The sequence below is a fragment of the Terrapene carolina genome, unplaced genomic scaffold, assembly GCF_002925995.2.
Source record: "Terrapene carolina triunguis isolate 2854851 unplaced genomic scaffold, T_m_triunguis-2.0 Scaffold131, whole genome shotgun sequence".
NCBI lineage: Eukaryota > Metazoa > Chordata > Testudines > Emydidae > Terrapene > Terrapene triunguis.
In genome coordinates this window covers 14,203,581-14,221,316 of record NW_020664482.1, presented here as the reverse complement: position 1 = coordinate 14,221,316, position 17,736 = coordinate 14,203,581, and the positions used below count along the sequence as shown (strand labels likewise).

At 43.4% G+C, this 17,736-nt stretch overlaps 1 protein-coding gene across 4 annotated transcripts in view; it reads right to left on the bottom strand.

Moving 5' to 3' along the window:
• Positions 1-17,736, bottom strand: part of STAG2 (stromal antigen 2) — a 178,014-nt gene that overhangs the window by 41,977 nt on the left and 118,301 nt on the right. For all 4 annotated transcript variants that reach the window (XM_024195504.2, XM_024195523.2, XM_024195514.2 and 1 more), the window contains exons 14-19: positions 17,149-17,260; positions 15,040-15,157; positions 2,400-2,503; positions 2,093-2,185; positions 1,807-1,896; positions 569-772 (exon numbers count right to left, since the gene is read on the bottom strand). In XM_024195504.2, the coding sequence (XP_024051272.1) occupies positions 569-772; positions 1,807-1,896; positions 2,093-2,185; positions 2,400-2,503; positions 15,040-15,157; positions 17,149-17,260 (721 nt within the window). The remainder of the gene's footprint in view (positions 1-568; positions 773-1,806; positions 1,897-2,092; positions 2,186-2,399; positions 2,504-15,039; positions 15,158-17,148; positions 17,261-17,736) is intronic.

Genomic DNA, 17,736 nt, shown 5'->3' with positions numbered 1-17,736 from the left:
TTCCTAATGCTGCAACAAGTGCCTTTGATGATTACATATACAATAATAAATAACTGAACTCATTAAAAAAACAAACAGGTAAAAAAAGACAAATTCCACATAATAGAAAGTATGGATGCCAATTAAAAGTGTTACTAGCAAAATCTACAAGCTAAGTAACTCTAATCACCACATATAAATTTTGCAACTTGATTGTTTAAAAATTGAAGGTCCAAGTGAATTTAATAGCATAAAGAGACAAACTATGAAGTTATGTTTAAAAAATCACCAACAGATTTTGAACCACATCACGTTGAAAGGGTAGGAAACAGAATCACCACCAACTTAATATCAGAACAAAACAGACTTGGATTCACCAGACTTGAAATGGTATATTACTATAATGATATATATTATATTATATATAAACATTATTATATATATTATATATAAATGGTATATTACTATGACTACTATATTAAAAGTTTTGTAAATTAGAGTGGATTTAGTATGCTTTGGAGATATTAAGACAACAAGATATAATGAAAATGGTAAGATATGAAAAAAGATCATCATGCACATGATATACCTCTTGCAGAAAATCTTCCAGAAGTCGGTTAAACTTGTCTGCCAGCTCATCTATTAACTGACTTCTTGCAATGTCAACTCTGTTAAAGATTGTGAATTCTTCATTACAGAGCGCATGGTATGTTTTAGAACATGCTTCTAAAACATCCGTATCCGTGTGCTTCTCTACAATATCCCGGATCTGTCGCAATAAGGCATCCAAATGCTACAAAAGTAAAAACAAAGTTCCAATTATATTCTAGTTATTAAAGCAAAGATTTTTAGACTGGTTTGTTACTTTCATGACTGTGTCATATTGAACATAACACTATTTTAGAAAATTGCCAATTCTCTAGAGAAAGCGATAGTAGCAATACAGTAAAATACAAAACAAAAAATAAATTGGGGGTCAGTGAAGACTACAAATTTAAAACACATACCAAAATTAACATTTTTAAATACAAAACATAAAAGAAAAATTTTAGATAGTAGTTGAATTAATGGTGATGGTTGCACAGTGTATATAACAACATTTAGTTCCCACTCTCACATACTTGTATTTGTACATAATGGTCACCAGAAAAACTTTTTAGTTGTGTTGTGATTAAATGTATGATATACAGGCAATATTGTGGTAATATCTAGTCATCAAAAGCAAAATGGAAAAGCTTTTAAGAGCAACCCCTGTATTTATAAACACATATCAAGTATATTTTCTCTTTACCACCGCACGGAGAAAATGTCAATATATCACCTCAAATTGTAATACCATAAACAATTTTACTAATAATAACAAGTTTATAACTATGTAGATCAATTGACACTTCTCAAATGCAAGTTTTATGTTTTACTAGTTTTAGTACTTACAAAAGTTAAAACCTAATTATACTAGCTACAACTAAGATTAGCACAAGCATCTCTCCCCAAATGGTGTACCTGTTCTGAAATGTAATAACCTTGATAGCCCAGAACTGGGATGCTCTGACATGATGATCACCTGTGTAGAAAGACTCTCCTCTACTGACCTTGGCCAAGAAATCTTTCAAAAGCAAACTTAGGCTCTGACACACTCTAAGACAAATAGCCAGTGGAGACCATGAAGCTCAGGCCTTTTCTTCACTGGTGTAGATGCACCAGAGCAAACAGCATTTACACAAGTGGTTTTCACCAGCATAGCAGCGCTGATGTCTGAAATCTCAGTGAGGACAAGGTCTCAGTTCATTTTTCCCCCCTCTTTAATTTCATTTTATGTTATCTTACCTTTTCTAATCGTCCTGTTGTATAGATTTCCAAGTCAAAATACTGTGGCAGCTGCAACAAGTTGGTCACTTTTTCTGCATCTACAGAATACTGTCAAATAAACAAAAATAATTAAGTCCTACAAGATTTTTGTTTTGAAGTTATTACAATAATAATCTTAGCTATAAGACCTAGCTATTTATTACCAACACATGATCAAAACAAAAAGCTAAACAAGTATCTAATATACAAGTGCCTAACATTTTGACAACACACAACCACTACCTCCAAATGGAATTAAACTTACTTTTGCTAATAACTGAGGAAGTGCCACCGCAAAAAGCTCCGTAATTCTTGTCCTGTCATCCAGCTGTGTTTTCTTCTCTTTTGCTGTCAGCACCTACATTATTGATGTAAGGAAGTTTTTATAACTAAAAACTGACTTTGTTTTTTAAATAGGTTTTGGGACTAAACTATTTTACACTCTTATCCAGTACAGTCAAAAAATCAGGGCTATAAAAGACAGAAAAACAACAGAAAAAACAATAAAAAGGCAGAATTTAACAGAATTTCTCGCTGAACAATATATGTTGTTTCAAAGTTATAGGTCATACCCTTTTCCCTGTTCCTCTTCCCACAGGTGGATGGCATTCTGCTGCTTGTCGAATTGTACACAGCATTATTTCAATCAGTGCACTTTCCTGTCTATCAGTTAAAGCTGAAATTAAAAAGAAAACAGATCATAATTGCAACTTGTCACTTTTTCATATAGCACAGGATTCCTTAGACATCAAGCAACAAGGTTTTTACTTCAAAGTTTGTAAGCCAAGGGCTTATGACTCTGTGAGGTGCAGAGAGCCCTCAACTCTTATTGATATGAAGAGAAACTGAAGATGCTCAGCACCTCACAGGATCAGACCAAAAATATATAAAGTTGGGGAAATGATGCAACAGAGTCATGTGATCTGTGCTGTAAATTTGGTATGCTGTTTTTGTTTTTCTAGTATAAATAAGGCTACACTTGTGTCACAGGAGTGGCAGATTTTGTAATTTTCCTATTTCCCCTCTCCCCAAAAATCTATTATTTTTGGCATTTAATTATTTTTGCATGTGGGTATGTAGATGTGACAGTAAACAGAACTTTAGAGTTATTCACCTATAACTGGAATTCTACAAGATGACCTCTTCGCGTTAGGAGTCTTGGGATGAGCTGGCAGTGCAGCTTGGACCTGTGGAACATTCTGACAGCAGCAGTCATTGGGGCACCCTCACACTCCCTGCCTCTCCTTCCCTTGCAGCTCCAAATGTTCAGAGAGTAGGGCTATAAAAGGTGACAAGGTGTACTGGTTGTCTCAGTTCTTTCTACTGCATTCTCAGGTTCAAAGTTGAAATTAGGATTCCAAGGAAGAGGGGAAGGTAGGTAGGCAGTGTGAATGTGCAGAGTCCATCATGAGAACCTATGATTACAGGTGAGTATTCTTCATTTCTTCTTCAAGTGACCTCTGCACATTTGCATTCTTCGCAGTCTTGCAAACAGTACTCCTCCCTCCAGATAGTGTGAAAGGAGGCCTAGTTAAACAGATTGTAATTCTGCTTCACCAAACTGTGCATCTGATATAGATACCAGTTCTAAGAAATAATGTTTTGTGAAAGTATGAATAGAGCTCCAAATAGCAGCTCAACAGGTTTTTAATCTGGAATATATCTAAGGCTGGACATGGAACTGGCCTTTACTCTAATCAAGTGTGCTCTAAGCCCTTATGGAAGAGTAACAGATGTGTGTTTATAACATTCTTCAATACAGAGTCTAAGACCATTTAGAAATACATTAATATACAACAGCCTGACCGTCACTCTTTTTCTCCATAAGAGAGAGACAGTTTAGGTGATTTCCTGTATTCCTGAGATCTACTCAAATAGAAAGCTAATGCTATCATAACATCCCAGGCATGTAGCTTACTTCTCCTGAATGAGAGTGAGATCTAGGAAAAAATACTAGTAAGTTTACAAACTGGTTAAGATGAAATTCTGTTACCACCAGGAAAAAATTTGGGTGTGGAAGTAGGATCACTTTATCTTTGTGAAATACCATAAGAGGGCATAGGAGGGTGTCAGAGAGACAAGGTGGATGAGGTATTATCTTTCATTGGACCAGCTTCTGTGGGTGGAAGAGACAAGCTTTCAAGATACACACAGGTCGTCTTCAGATCTGAAACAGTCCTGAAAGAGAACTCTGTGTAGCTCAAAAGCTTCTCTCTTTCACCCACAAAAGCTGATCCAATAAAAGATATTACCTCATCCACCTTGTCTCTGATTTCCTGGGAGCAACATGGCTACACCACCATTGCAAAACAACATGGGAGGGTGTGTCAGTTATGAAAGCCTGTCTCTCACTCACTCTTCTAGCAGATTAATAGTTACAATAAAGGCTGTCTTGAGAGAACAGACAGGAGTCTGAAGGGAAGTTTCATGAGATGAGTAACTACTAGATTGAGGTGCCATATAGGTGTGAATACTCTAAATGAAAGGTAAACATTCATCAACAACTTCAAGAATCTACATCATGGCTAAATACAATCTTTTGCTTGACTGAACTATGATGAGTTGAGATGGCTGTGATAAATACTTTTACCAATCAGTGAGTCCCAAGAATTTCAAATGCAGTATCCCAGTATTGACTGGTCAGGAGTTGAAGCTGAGTTTATGATATTGTTTGTTTCCCACAAAGAGAATCTTTTTTACTTATGATAACACAAGTGAGTTGTCTGGTTCTTGGAGTTCAACTGAATCTACTGTACCTTTTCTTAACAGTACAGTACCAGATCTGTGAGGTTCCTGTGGCTTTTACTGTTAAGGGAATAGAGTCTGAGTTGACCTTTTTGCTCGGTCAATAGGAATGGAATTGCAGAGACAGACAGATAAAACTCCTTGTGATAGCTGAAATAGTTCTAAGAACCACTGTTTTGCCCAAGCTGGAGCAATCAGGTTAACGTTGGCTTTATATTGTTCGATTTTTACCTAGAACTCTTTGAATTAGGGGAAATGGAGGTGAGGAAGAGAACACAGGAGACCTACTCCCCATCTAGAAGAAATGCATCAGAGACTGATGGTCTGCTCCTGATCTGGAGCAAAACCTCTGACATTTAGAGCTGCCTCTTGTTGCGAATAAGTCTATGTCCTGACATCCCCACAGGGAGAAGTCATTCACTCCAGAATGACCATTCATACTAATCTGCTAGTATATTCTCCTTGCCTGCAACTGGAGAGTTTAGGAACTGAATACAACTCCTTTGAGGACACATTGAAGTTTAAGTCCACCATATGAGAGTCAGGAACACAACCCTAGGGTAGTGTCAATTTCATAATCATGATGTCTGTATTTGGCATACAATGTTTTGATAGCCAGGGCTGCAGAAGCCTCATCTCTAGATAGGCAAACAGAGCCACATACGTGGCCAAAGCCCATCTTGAAGAATGTTACTATTTGACATGAGTCCTCCTACAATAATTTTATTGCTGCAACCCAATTTTTAAAATGCTTTTCTTCTGGAAGAAAATCTCTGCTTTTTTGAGAATCCAGATTGCCCCAATAAAAGGTCTGATCTGGTGGTGTGTGTAATTTTTTCCGGTTTATCTTGAACCCTAGTGCATATTTGTGACAGAGCTTTTGCTACAACCTCCTGTGAGGATACCCTGATGAGACATGGAAATTCTGATGTCTTAAATGCACTACTACTGCTGAAAAACATTTTGTGAATACTCAAGATGCTACAGACAGGAAAAACAGAAGAACCTTGTATTGGTAATGATTTCCTCCCACAACAAACCATGTGTATTTTTAATGCAAAGGTCAGATTGAGATGTGAAAATATCCTATAAATTGAGAGCCTCAATTCAATCTTGGCTGGATAAAGAGGCTGCATAATTGAGACTAGGTGAAGCATGTGTATTTTGAACTTTCTGATGAAAGCGTTGAGGTTGAGAAAAGACCAGCTACCTTCAGCTTTCTTTGGGATCAGAAAGTACCTCGAATAAATTCCCTTCCCAGAAAGTCTTTGGGGATTTCCTCTATGGGAATTTCACTCTAGTAGTGAACTTCTCATGAGAAGGACCCCTAAAGAGAGAGGGAAGATTTGGGAAGAGAGACAGTGTTGAACGGAATGGAGTAACCCCGGCTGGACAACCTCCAAGATCCATCTATCCAAGTATCTTTACAAAAAAAAAAAAAAAAAAAAAAAAAGGGGGGGGGGGGAGAGAATAGGAGGTAGCTAGTAGGCTTAAAACTAGTCTTGATTTTTCGTGTGTCACCTTAAACCTGAGGCTGAGTGGATGGTGAAGAGAAAGATGATGCAACAGATCTTTCTTTAGCTCATGGTTTGTAAGGTTTGGGTCTCTGCTGAAGCTGAATAGGGTGCTATTGCTTCCTTCAAAATGAAGTAGAAGAGAACGGATATGGTCGTGGATGGCGGGTGATTTGGCGGGGGTGAGGTGAACTGCAACACGTAGCCCTTGGAGATAGTACTGAGGACCCATTGGTCCGAAGTAATGTGGGACCACGTCCTGAAGAAGGCAAACAATCGGTTGCCGAACACAAACTTTATTAATCGGGGGGTCTCCCTGGCAACAGGCTCAGTGTCCCCCTGCAGATAGTCAAAACCGCCTCTTCCCTTGCCTCTTGCCCTTAGAGGGACTGGGCTGTGGGGCAGAGCGGGACTGCCTCTGAGACTGACGCTTCTGGTCTCTGGGCCTTTTGTACGGGGGCTCATATCTGTTCCTCGCAGGTTGAGCCGCCGGAAGCGATTTGGCCTTGTCCTTAGCTGGGGGGACATAGAGGCCCAAGGTCTGCAAGGTGCTGGGGGAATCCTTCATCCTATGCAGCCTGACGTCCGTCTGGTCCACGAAGAGCGCCTTGCCATCGAACGGGAGGTCCTGCATCAGCGATTGTGCTTCCGTCGACAGCCCGGACAACAAGACCCACGACGCCCTGCGCATGGTGATCGCGGAAGCCATCAAGTGGGCCACGGCGTCCGCCGCCAACCCCTCTTCTATCAGAGCCTTAAAGTCCTTCCTGTCCCAGTCCGGGAGGAGGGGCTCAAATTTAGGCAGGGACTCCCACAGGTTGAAGTAGTACCTGCTCAGTAAGGGCTGGTGGTTGGCTACACGAAGCTGGAAGCTAGCTGACGAATAAAATTTTCTGCCAAGGAGTCCAGTCTCCTGGCGTCTTTATTTTTTGGGGTGGGTGCGGGCTGGCCCTGACGCTCTCTGTGGTTTACCGATTCCACGACGAGCGAGTTGGGTGCCGGGTGTGAATACAGGTATTCATGGTCCTTTGTCGGCACAAAGTATTTCCTCTCGGCCTTTTTCGAGATTGGGGCCAAGGAGACGGGGGTTTGCCACAGGGAGTTTGAAATGTTGGCAATACCCTGGTGCAGAGGCAGGGCCACGCGACCCAGTGCCAAGGGAGACAGGACATTAAAGAGGGAATCGGATGGACCCTCCATCTCCTCGGCCTGCAGCTGTAGGTTGGAAGCCACCCGCTTTAGCAGGTCCTGGTGCGCCCTGAAGTCCTCCTGTGGGACCGAAGGCGGAGGCACCGCTATGGTGTCGTCTGGTACCGGGGAGATGGCCGTACGGAGCCGGGCACCTCAGTTGGTGCCGGGGCGTCGATACCGAGGTCAGAGTCCCGGCACGTGTCTGCCAACTCATGGCCCGCCGATTTGTCTTGTAGGCTGCTGGAGGAGGCCAATGGAGTCCGGGGCGCTCCAGCGACCGAACGGGCCTCCACTTGGGCTGGCACTGATGGCCACGGTGCCCACTGGAACCACTGTCCTTGCCACGGAGTCCCTTGCCACTGGTTCGGCTGAGCACGGGATGGCAGTATGTGCCCCGACGGGACGGCATATGCCAAGGGTGGGTGGACACATGCCGAGGCCAAGGTCGCCGAAGAACGCTCGGTGCTGCGGAAGCGGTAGGAGCGGCGTCTGTGGCGTCGTCTCCCTCGGGACTGGGATCTCGACGACGACGAACAGTACCCACGCGACGAACTGCTTCGGTACGCGTGGCGGTGACGCAAAGCCCGGTGCCTTGACGCCGAGGGGAGTCTCTGGCGTGGCACCTTGACGAGCAGGACCTGGAATGGCGATGTCTGTCCCATCGAGAGCAGCTCCAGTACCCACACCTAGCAGGTGAGCGTTCCCGGTGCCTCCGCTCGCTGGCAAGGGGCGTGGAGGGTCCCTGCGACTCCCATCCTGACAGCGGCCCTGACGGCCTGGCCGGCGTCGAGGGTGGCCGGGAGCTGTCCGAAGAGCGGCTGCTGCACACCGAGCGGTGCGGGGATCAACCTTCGGAGCGGGAACTGCGGCTGCTTGGAGAGGTCTGGTGGGCACCCAAACGGGGCTTGCCCCGCGACCTAGGGCCTGTACCCGTTTGCGAGCTTGGGACGGGCAGAGACAATGTCTTTCGCAGCCTGCACTGCCTCCGGCGTCAACAGCATCTGTACCGGTGGAGATGCCTGGGTCGACGGTACCGGGCTGCTCCGCTCCACACGAGTCGGAGCCTTAGAGCCCAGGGGGGGATCGAGGGCTGCCCAGCACGGGACCAGCCTCCCCCTTGTCTTTATCGCTGCAGCGTTGGGAGGCTGAGCCCTTCTCTTGCTTTTTGGAGGGAGAACGGCGCCGACTGGTCGAAGGGGCCTTGCTAAGTACTGACGACGCGGCGGCCGGTGCCGAGTTCGATCTGCGCACCGGCGTCAGAGTCAGTGCTGACTCCATCAGGAGAGCTCCACGTCTGAAGTCTCTCTCCTTCTTGGTTCTTGGCTTGAACGACCTACAGATCTTGCAACGGTTGCTTATGTGAGTCTCATCCAGGCAGCGAAAGCAGTCAGCGTGAGGGTCGCTCCTGGGCATAGAACGGTGGCAGGAGTCGCACGACTTGAAGCCTGGGGCACGGGGCATGCCCCGAGCCCGCTCTAACGACTGTACCACTAAGGTCGAGAAGAAGGGCTGCAGTAGAGCTGGAGCACAAAAGTTCTGACTACCTTCACTGGCGGCAAGAAGGAACTGAGGGTGGGGGGAGCCCGTAGCTTCCCATATAGCGCAATATACAGGCGCCACTCCAGGGGTCGCAGTGGTGCTCCCCCAGTATGGGTACTGCTAAGGGAAAAACTTCCGGCACCGGTGCACGTGGCAAGCACGCACACCTACTGTGGAATACACAGGAGCAATCACTCGTAGAAGAAGCTGGTATAAACTTATCTAATTTTTTAGAAATTGCCAGTCCAGTTGATGGATATAATCAGGCATTTTTACCAGCTGTAATAAACCATCTAAAACTGGCCAGGTAATCTTAATTCCTTCCTAGAGGGTGAGCCCAGAATATCAAAAACCAGATGCATAGTTTCCTCTAAGATTACTATGGGGAAGTTAAAGGTAGTAGCAATCTGTTCTACACGTTCATGTATTTGGAGCTCTCTTCTGAAGGGGAGGAAGATGACAAACCCAGGATGTCATCTGGTGAATTTTAAACATCCAGATCCATATCTACTTCCAGAAATTTAATAGCCCTTCTAGTTCTTCAGATTGCATGTCTGTGACAAGTAAAGAAACCTGTTCACTTGGTGCTGGCAGGAATGAGGGAATCAGACGGGACAGTACCAGTACAGGACACTTCCGCTGAACCCTTTCGGGAGAAAGATCCCTTTGCACCTGCCTTTTCTTAGCCCTTTTACATTCAGGTCAACATTTATGAAAAGACGAATATCGCCATATTGTCCATGGCAGTAACTCTCAGTCCTGCCAGTACCCAGTAGAGAATTCCCTATCATAATCCGTGAGCAAGACAGGATGATCTTGAGGTCTGAAAGGTTGGAACTGAGAGCGTCAATAACACTCTCTAGGTTCCCTGAACCATTCCTTGGGAGGGGAAGGGCAAGGAAAGGTGTCAGGTTGATTGTGGCCAGATTACAGATTAAAATATGGATTTGAGATCTTTCCAAGAAGTGATAAGCTGAAAGGGACAAGACATTTTCCCTGGGTGTGCGTGTATGTTTGGGGGGGCGGCGGCGTCCTAGGACAAGATTCATGTATTTCTGAGGAGGTCGGCATAGCTAGGGAAACTGATTTAGCTTGTAAGGTTTTTCTCTTTACTGAAGAAAAAGAATAATGAACTGGCACCGCTACCATATGCTTCTTTCTTTTAAGCATGGGGGATAACGTATCTGTTGCTGCACAGGTGATCCTGATTCAAAAGTAGATCTGAATGAAGGTATTCCACAAGCTCAAAGCAATGAACCTGAACCACCATGGTACTGTATTTGTATAATGCCTAACACAATGGGGTCCTGGGTATGTGACCAGGGCTCCTAGGTGCTACAGTAATACAAACAAATAATAATTGTATATCCAGTAGCAACCAAAAGCTCTGAGGAAGCATCAGATGCTTAATGGGACTAAATCAGGGGACCCAGATAAAAGGAACTGGCACATGAAATTGCAAGCCCATTAGCAAGAATTTTTAATGAATCTGTAAACTCAGGGGTTGTACCGTATGACTGGAGAATTGCTAACATAGTTCCTATCTTTAAGAAAGGGAAAAAAAGTGATCCGGGCAACTACAGGCCTGTCAGTTTGACATCTGTAGTATGCAAGGTCTTGGAAAAAAATTTGAAGGAGAAAGTAGTTAAGGACATTGAGGTCAATGGTAATTGGGACAAAATACAACATGGTTTTACAAAAGGTAGATCGTGCCAACCAACCTGATCTCCTTCAAGAAGGTAACAGATTTTCTAGACAAAGAAAACGCAGTGTATCTAATTTACCTCGATTTCAGTAAGGCATTTGATACAGTTCCACATGGGGAATTATTAGCTAAATTGGAAAAGATGGGGATCAATATGAAAATTGAAAGGTGGATAAGGAACTGGTTAAAGGGGAGACTACAACAGGTCATACTGAAAGGTGAAATGTCAGACTGGAGGGAGGTTACTAGTGGAGTTCCTCAGGGATCAGTTTTGGGACCAATCTTTTTATTACTGACCTTGGCACAAAAAGTGGGAATGTGCTAATAAAGTTTGCGGATGACACAAAACTGGGAGGTACTGCCAATACAGAGAAGGACCGGGATATCATACAGGAAGATCTGGATGACCTTGTAAACTGGAGTAATAGTAATAGGATGAAATTTAATAGTCAAAAGTGCAAGGTCATGTATTTAGGGATTAATAACAAGAACTAATGTTATAAGATGGGGATGCATCAGTTGGAAGTAACAGAGGAGGAGAAGGACCTTGGAGTATTGGTTGATCACAGGATGACTATGAGCCGCCAATGTGATATGGCCGTGAAAAAAGCTAATGCAGTCTTGGGATGCATCAGGCGAGTTATTTCCAGTAGAGATAAGGAGGTGTTAGTACTGTTATACAAGGCACTGGTGAGACCTCATCTGCAATACTGTCTGCAGTTCTGATCTCCCATATTTAAAAAGGATAAATTCAAACTGGAACAGGTACAGAGAAGGGCTACTAGGATGATCCGAGGAATGGAAAACCTGTCTTATGAAAGGAGAACTCAAAGAGCTCAGCTTGTTTAGCCTAACCAAAAGAAGGCTGAGGGGAGATATGATTGCTCTCTATAAATATATCAGAGGGATAAATACCAGGGAGGGAGAGGAATTATTTAAATTCAGTACCAATGTGGACACAAGAACAAATGGATATAAACTGGCCATCAGGAAGTTTAGACTTGAAATTAGACGAAGGTTTCTAACCATCAGAGGAGTGAAGTTCTGGAAGAAGCCTTCCAAGGGGAGCAGTGGGGGCAAAAGACATATCTGGCTTCAAGATTAAGCTTGATAAGTTTATGGAGGGGATGGTATGATGGGATAGCCTAATTTTGGCAATGAATTGGTGTGTGACTATTAGTGGTAAATATGCCCAATGGCCTGTGAAGGGATGTTAGATAGGGTGGGGTCTGAGTTACTACAGAGAATTCTTTCCTGGGTGTCTGGCTGGTGAGTCTTGCCCATATGCTCAGGGTTTAGCTGATCGCCATATTTGGGGTCGGGAAGGAATTTTCCTCCAGGGCAGATTGGCAGAGGCCCTGGGGGGTTTTAGCTTTCCTCTGCAGCGTGGGGCATGGGTCACTTGCTGGAAGATTCTCTGCACCTTGAAGTCTTTAAACCATGATTTGAGGACTTCAGTGACTCAGACATAGGTTTGATACAGGAATGGGTGGGTGAGATTCTGTGGCCTGCGTTGTGCAGATCAGATTAGATGATCATAATGATCCCTTCTGACCTTAAAGTCTGTGATTATATGCTTTATCAGCTTACAATGAGGTTTTGAGCATGAGAACAATAGTGTTTGATCCAGGGTAGGGTGTGGATCCATGATACACCCCTGGTCCTTAATATCATCCTTCACTGTGCCAAGGATGGACCTTATAGGTACGACTTTTGCACTTCAGTGTGTGGAACTGGAAGTCCCAGATCCTTAGTCACATGATCTCCAGGATTGGCTCTTTTTGCAGAGGCAGATACCTATAAGGCCAGGTGTTTATGCTGAGTCAGACCCAGCCTTTGCATATTCACAGTGAACAGCAATTTATGTTAGGTTAGGCTCTAGTCACGGGCTGAAATCTGTGCCGGGACTTAGCTGGTCTTTTCAACCCCTTCAGTCTCAGAGCTGAGGCTGCTTTCCCAGCACCTAAATTTCCCTGCATTTTGGAAATGGAAGGTTTAGCTGCCTATGCTTCCTATAATAGCACTGCTTGGAAGCATTTTTTATGTTCCTTTTTGGCCCTTGTGAAGCTGCTGCATATGGAGCAATAAAACAGCACGGGATCTCTCCTGCTGTCCAGTCAAACAACGCATATGTGCACTCAAAGCAGGAAAAACAGCAAGGCAAGAAGTTTACCTCTTGAAACCTAGCTTCATTGTCTTTGGTTCTCACATATTAGAAATCAAGGACCTATACCATTTTTACTCAAAACACAATAAAAGGAATTATGAAAAATAAAGAACTAACATCTGACTAAAGTATGAAGGTGGCAGTACTGAGAATGATTCATTTTGATGAATCCGTGTCCAAGGACTTTGTGAAGTTCCTGGTGGCTGTGGTTAGAAGGAACTGAGGCAGTGAACACACTACACTGCCTATTTTACTCCCACCCTCTGAACGTTCAAAGGAGAAAGGAGAGAGACGGGGTCACAAGAGCATTCTAACAGGCATTGCTATTGATAGGTTCCACTGGTCCAAGATACACTTCCAGTGCATCCCAAGAGTGTGAATGTGCAGAGGCCACTCCAAGAATCTGGGCTTTCTGGAAAGCTCAAAGCAACAACTCTCCTAAATAGAGCTTCTGTTGATCATAAATGTGTTACAAATTCTGCGATTTCTGGTTTTTGGAAACACTCAGGGCTGGTTTAAAGAAGAATCTACACCACACTGATCCTCCTACTTCTTTTACAGAGGGTGAATTAAGAAAACATCCTTATCCTTCCACTTTGGAGCACTGCTTCTGGGGGACAAGCAGCAGGCACCAGAATGACAGTTTTAAACTTCTAGTTAATTTCATTTAACAACCCAACCCCTTTGGAAATATCTATGACTTAACATTACACTATTTTTGTGTGAGGAAGTTGTGTATGCACCTGAAGGCAAAGTTCAGATCTCTGCATTTGCAAATATAAATGCATACACACAAATGCCTGTCCAGCACACTAATTTAACTGGCTTTCAATCTTTAGTGGGAAAGTTTACTATTCCTTTAAGAGAATTTAATCTCTGGCAGTGGTGGTGTCAGAATTTCTTACCACAAAAGGACATCGTCAATGGGCACAGTAGACTTTCAAGCGTCAAAAGGTTAAAAGTAGGGCTGTCGATTAATCGCAGTTAACTCACGCGATAACTCAAAAAAATTAATCGCACTGCTAAACAATATCAATTGAAATTTATTAAATATTTTGGATGTTTTTCTACATTTTCAAATGTATCGATTTCAATTACAACACAGAATACAAAGTGTACAGTGCTCACTTTTTTTATTACAAATATTTGCATTGTAAAAAAATTATAAACAAAACAAATAGTATTTTTCAATTCATCTCATACAAGTACTGTAGAGCAATCTCTTTATCATGGAAGTGCAACTTACAAATGTAGTTTTTTTTGTTACATAACTGCACCATCGTTCCAGAGGACATGCTTCCATGCTGATGATGCTCATTAAAAAAAAAAAATACGTTAATTAAATTAGTGACTGAATTCCTTGGGGGAAAATTGTGTCTCCTGCTCTGTTTTACCTGCATTCTGCCATATATTTCATGTTATAGCAGTCTTGGATGATGACACAGCACATCTTTGTTTTAAGAACACTTTCACTGCAAAGATACCAATATGAAATTTCTAAAGATAGCTACAGCACTCGACCCACAGTCCTCTGGAACTATGGCAAAAGCATGAAGAGGCATATGAATCTTTAGCGCATCTGGCACGTAAATATCTTGCGACACCAGCTACAACAGTGCCATGCGAATGCCTGTTCTCACTTTCAGGTGATTGTAAAATTAAGAAGTGAGCAGCATTATCTCCCGTAAATGTAAACAAACTTGTTTCTCTTCGCGATTGGCTGAACAAGTAGGAGGACTGAGTGGACTTGTAAGCTCTAAAGTTTTACATTGTTTTGTTTTTGAATGCAGGGTTTTTTTTAAATACATAAAATTCTACATTTGTAAGTTCAACTTTCATGATAAAGAGATTGCACTGCAGTACTTGTATTAGGTGAATTGAAAAATACTATTTCTTTTTTTTACAGTGCAAATATTTGTAATAAAAAATATTACACTTTACAGTGTAAAGTGAGCACTGTATACTTTGTATTCTGTATTGTAATTGAAATCAATGTATTTGAAAATGTAGAAAACATCCAAAAATATTTAAATAAATTGCATTCCATTATTGTTTAAAGCGTGATTAAGTTTTTAATTGCATGACAGCCCTAGTTAAAAGTTATCATATGAATAAAGGCTTCTCACATAGACAGTAATTTTAACCATCATGTACTAACTCCATTGTGACTACAATTAGTCAAATCATTAGTGATCTAGTCTGGGCAGTCCATATCAATCTGAAGTTATTTACATTCTGCTTAAATTATTCCAAAAATTTGGGCGAGTTAGTTTCACTATCTCAACTATATCAAATGCTGAAAAATGAACAATGTATCAATTTGGACAGCAAGATATAATGAAATCTCTTACGCTCCTCTCCATTGAGCGGCTCCTCCAACAGAAGACTATTCATACATTCCCAGTCCTTCAAGAGTTCTGTTGCACAGTCCCACATGCTGTCCACAAGATAAGCAGCATGCTCATGTAACTAAAAAAAATACATTAGTTATACTCCCCAGGCAATGAAAAAGATAGTTTTTATCTTTGTGGCACATTAATCCAGAGATCTCGACACTGTTACACCAAATATGAAATAGTGACTTTTAAAGTACAAACATTCTTACCAACTTCCTCTTTGGTTTATATTTTAACATTTTCAATTTGCTGAGTTACTAACAGTTATTTGGACAGAATTTGAAGCAGCAGAAAGCAAACTTTGTGAGTTGTCTGAATCCAGACCTATTATGTGAGAAGACTGTGCCTAATTTTCCCAACTAACAGGTCTGATGCTGCAAGACACTGAGCACTCTTATCTCCCATTCATACAGGAGACATTCAACACCTAGCAAGGCCCAAACTTCTTTGTCCTCCATTTTCTTATTGCTTTTTTACTCCTGGGGGCATTCTGCGCCACTGCACATGTGCAGAATTTACGTCCCCTGCAGATTTCTTTACTTTCCAACAGAAAAATGACTTTCTGACAGGGAAGCAAAGGGAAGCTACAAGAGCAGTCATGTGACCCTCTCCAGCAGTATGTTTGTGGTGCCCTGGGCAGCTGGCAGAGAGGTAAATGACTGTGGGGAAGGAGGCGGGACAGGGGGAAGACCCAGCTGGTGGCTCCTACCCTGCGCCAGGCTCAGCTACTAGTCACAGCTGGGCTTGGGAAGACGAGACTTCCTCTTCCCCTGCACAGCATCTGGGGCTGGGTCAGACCCAACCCGAGATTTATCTCCCAGCTGCAGAAGCTCCGCAAATCACCATCCCCCTGCCCCTTTCCTGCACCTATCGCTCCTCAGCTGCAGGGGGAGAGATTCCTGTACAGGGAGCTGCTCCCCCGTCTGCCCAACCCCCATGCATCCAGACTCATACCCAGACTCTCCTGCTGAGCCTCAGCCCCCACATTCAGAACCCCCTCCACCCCCCCCAATGAGCCCCATTCCCCCTGCACCTGGACCACCCCGACGAGCCACTGGCACTTGGATCCTCACCTCCCAAGCCCCAACTAGTTGCACCTGGATCCCCACTCCCCCAGCATCTGCCCCCCCCCCCCGGACCCCCCCCCCCCAGCTTAATCCCCCCCCCCCCCATCACCACTGAGCCCCAACCACCTTCACCTGTATTCCCCTGCAGAGTCCCGTTACTGTTGAACCCAGAACCCCCAAAAAGCCCTTGTGCATCCAGATCCTTCCCCCCCCCCCCCCCCCCCCCCAGCCTGCCCCCCCCCGAATCTTCTCAACCCACACCTGGATCCCCCCGACACTTGGATCCTGCCTTGCAGAGCCTGCTGCCCACACAGCGGAGCAGGGACATGGGGTGTTTCTGGGACTGGCCATGTCCTTGTGCTACATCAGAGTTGGATGCGGCCTCACCACTGTCCTGGGGGGCGGGGAGAGCTGCACATTGATCTCAGTGGCCTGTGCTCCCCAATGCCATGCTGGAGCCTCCACATTTATTTGACAAATAAAATTTGCAGAATTTTAATTTTTTTGGCGCAGAATGCCCTCAGGAGTAATATATCAATCAATCATACGGTTTTCAGTGACTGGCTGTCTATTCCATTAAATGGGTTCCTGTACTCTGCAGATCTTCAATGATATACTACACTATAAAGAATAAAGTCTAGTTTCCCAGAGTAACGATTTAAAACAGGAAACCAGGATGGACATGTAGTACATGAGAGCAGGAAAGAATGGAATTCTCTCTTAGGGTATGTCTACACTACCCACAGCGATCGAGCCCCGAGTGCTCTCCCGTCGACTCTTGTACTCCACCGCCGCGAGAGGCGCAGGCAGAGTCGACGGGGGAGCGGCAGCAGTTGACTCACTGCAGTGAAGACACCGCGGTGAGTAGGTCTAAGTCGACTTCAGCTACGTTATTCACATAGCTGCAGTTGCGTAACTTAGATCGATTCTCCGCCCCACAAGTGTAGACAAGGCCTTAGCCACAGTGATAAAATGGATAATGTGAAACTCAACTTACTTCGCTTTCCAAAAAGAAAAACACCAAAGTCTTCACAAGATTAGCATTTGGACCTTGTCTCCCCCTCCTTTTAAGCAGTCCATCATCTTCAGGCTCTCTGCGACTGAAAAGCCTAAGAAAATAAAATATTTTTAACATAAAATATTTTCTCCTTGAAGGAAATAAGAAATGCTATACTGAAATAGACTAACGGTATTAGTATCCTGTTTCCAACAGTAACCAATGCTAAATATTTCAAAGGAAGATGTAAACCCCTATTAATGCACCTATCTGTGCAATCCTGTACTCCGGAAGCATATTTCTTGACACCAGCCGGTGATCATTTATCTCTGAAGCACAAGGAATAATCATTCTTAATTTTATCCTAAATAACTGAAGCTCAGATGCTCTTATTCACATAAAATATATATATTTTTAAAAAAAACGTAACCAAACTATTTAACTAATTATCCTGCCACAGTGAATGTCCAAGTTCTATGTTAAGCACTGTATCTTTTTATCAGTTCCTTTTGTTAATGTGGAAAGGGAAAATGCAATTACACTGAACAATACTGTCACAGTTTAGGATACAAATGAACTGCTGTAAGC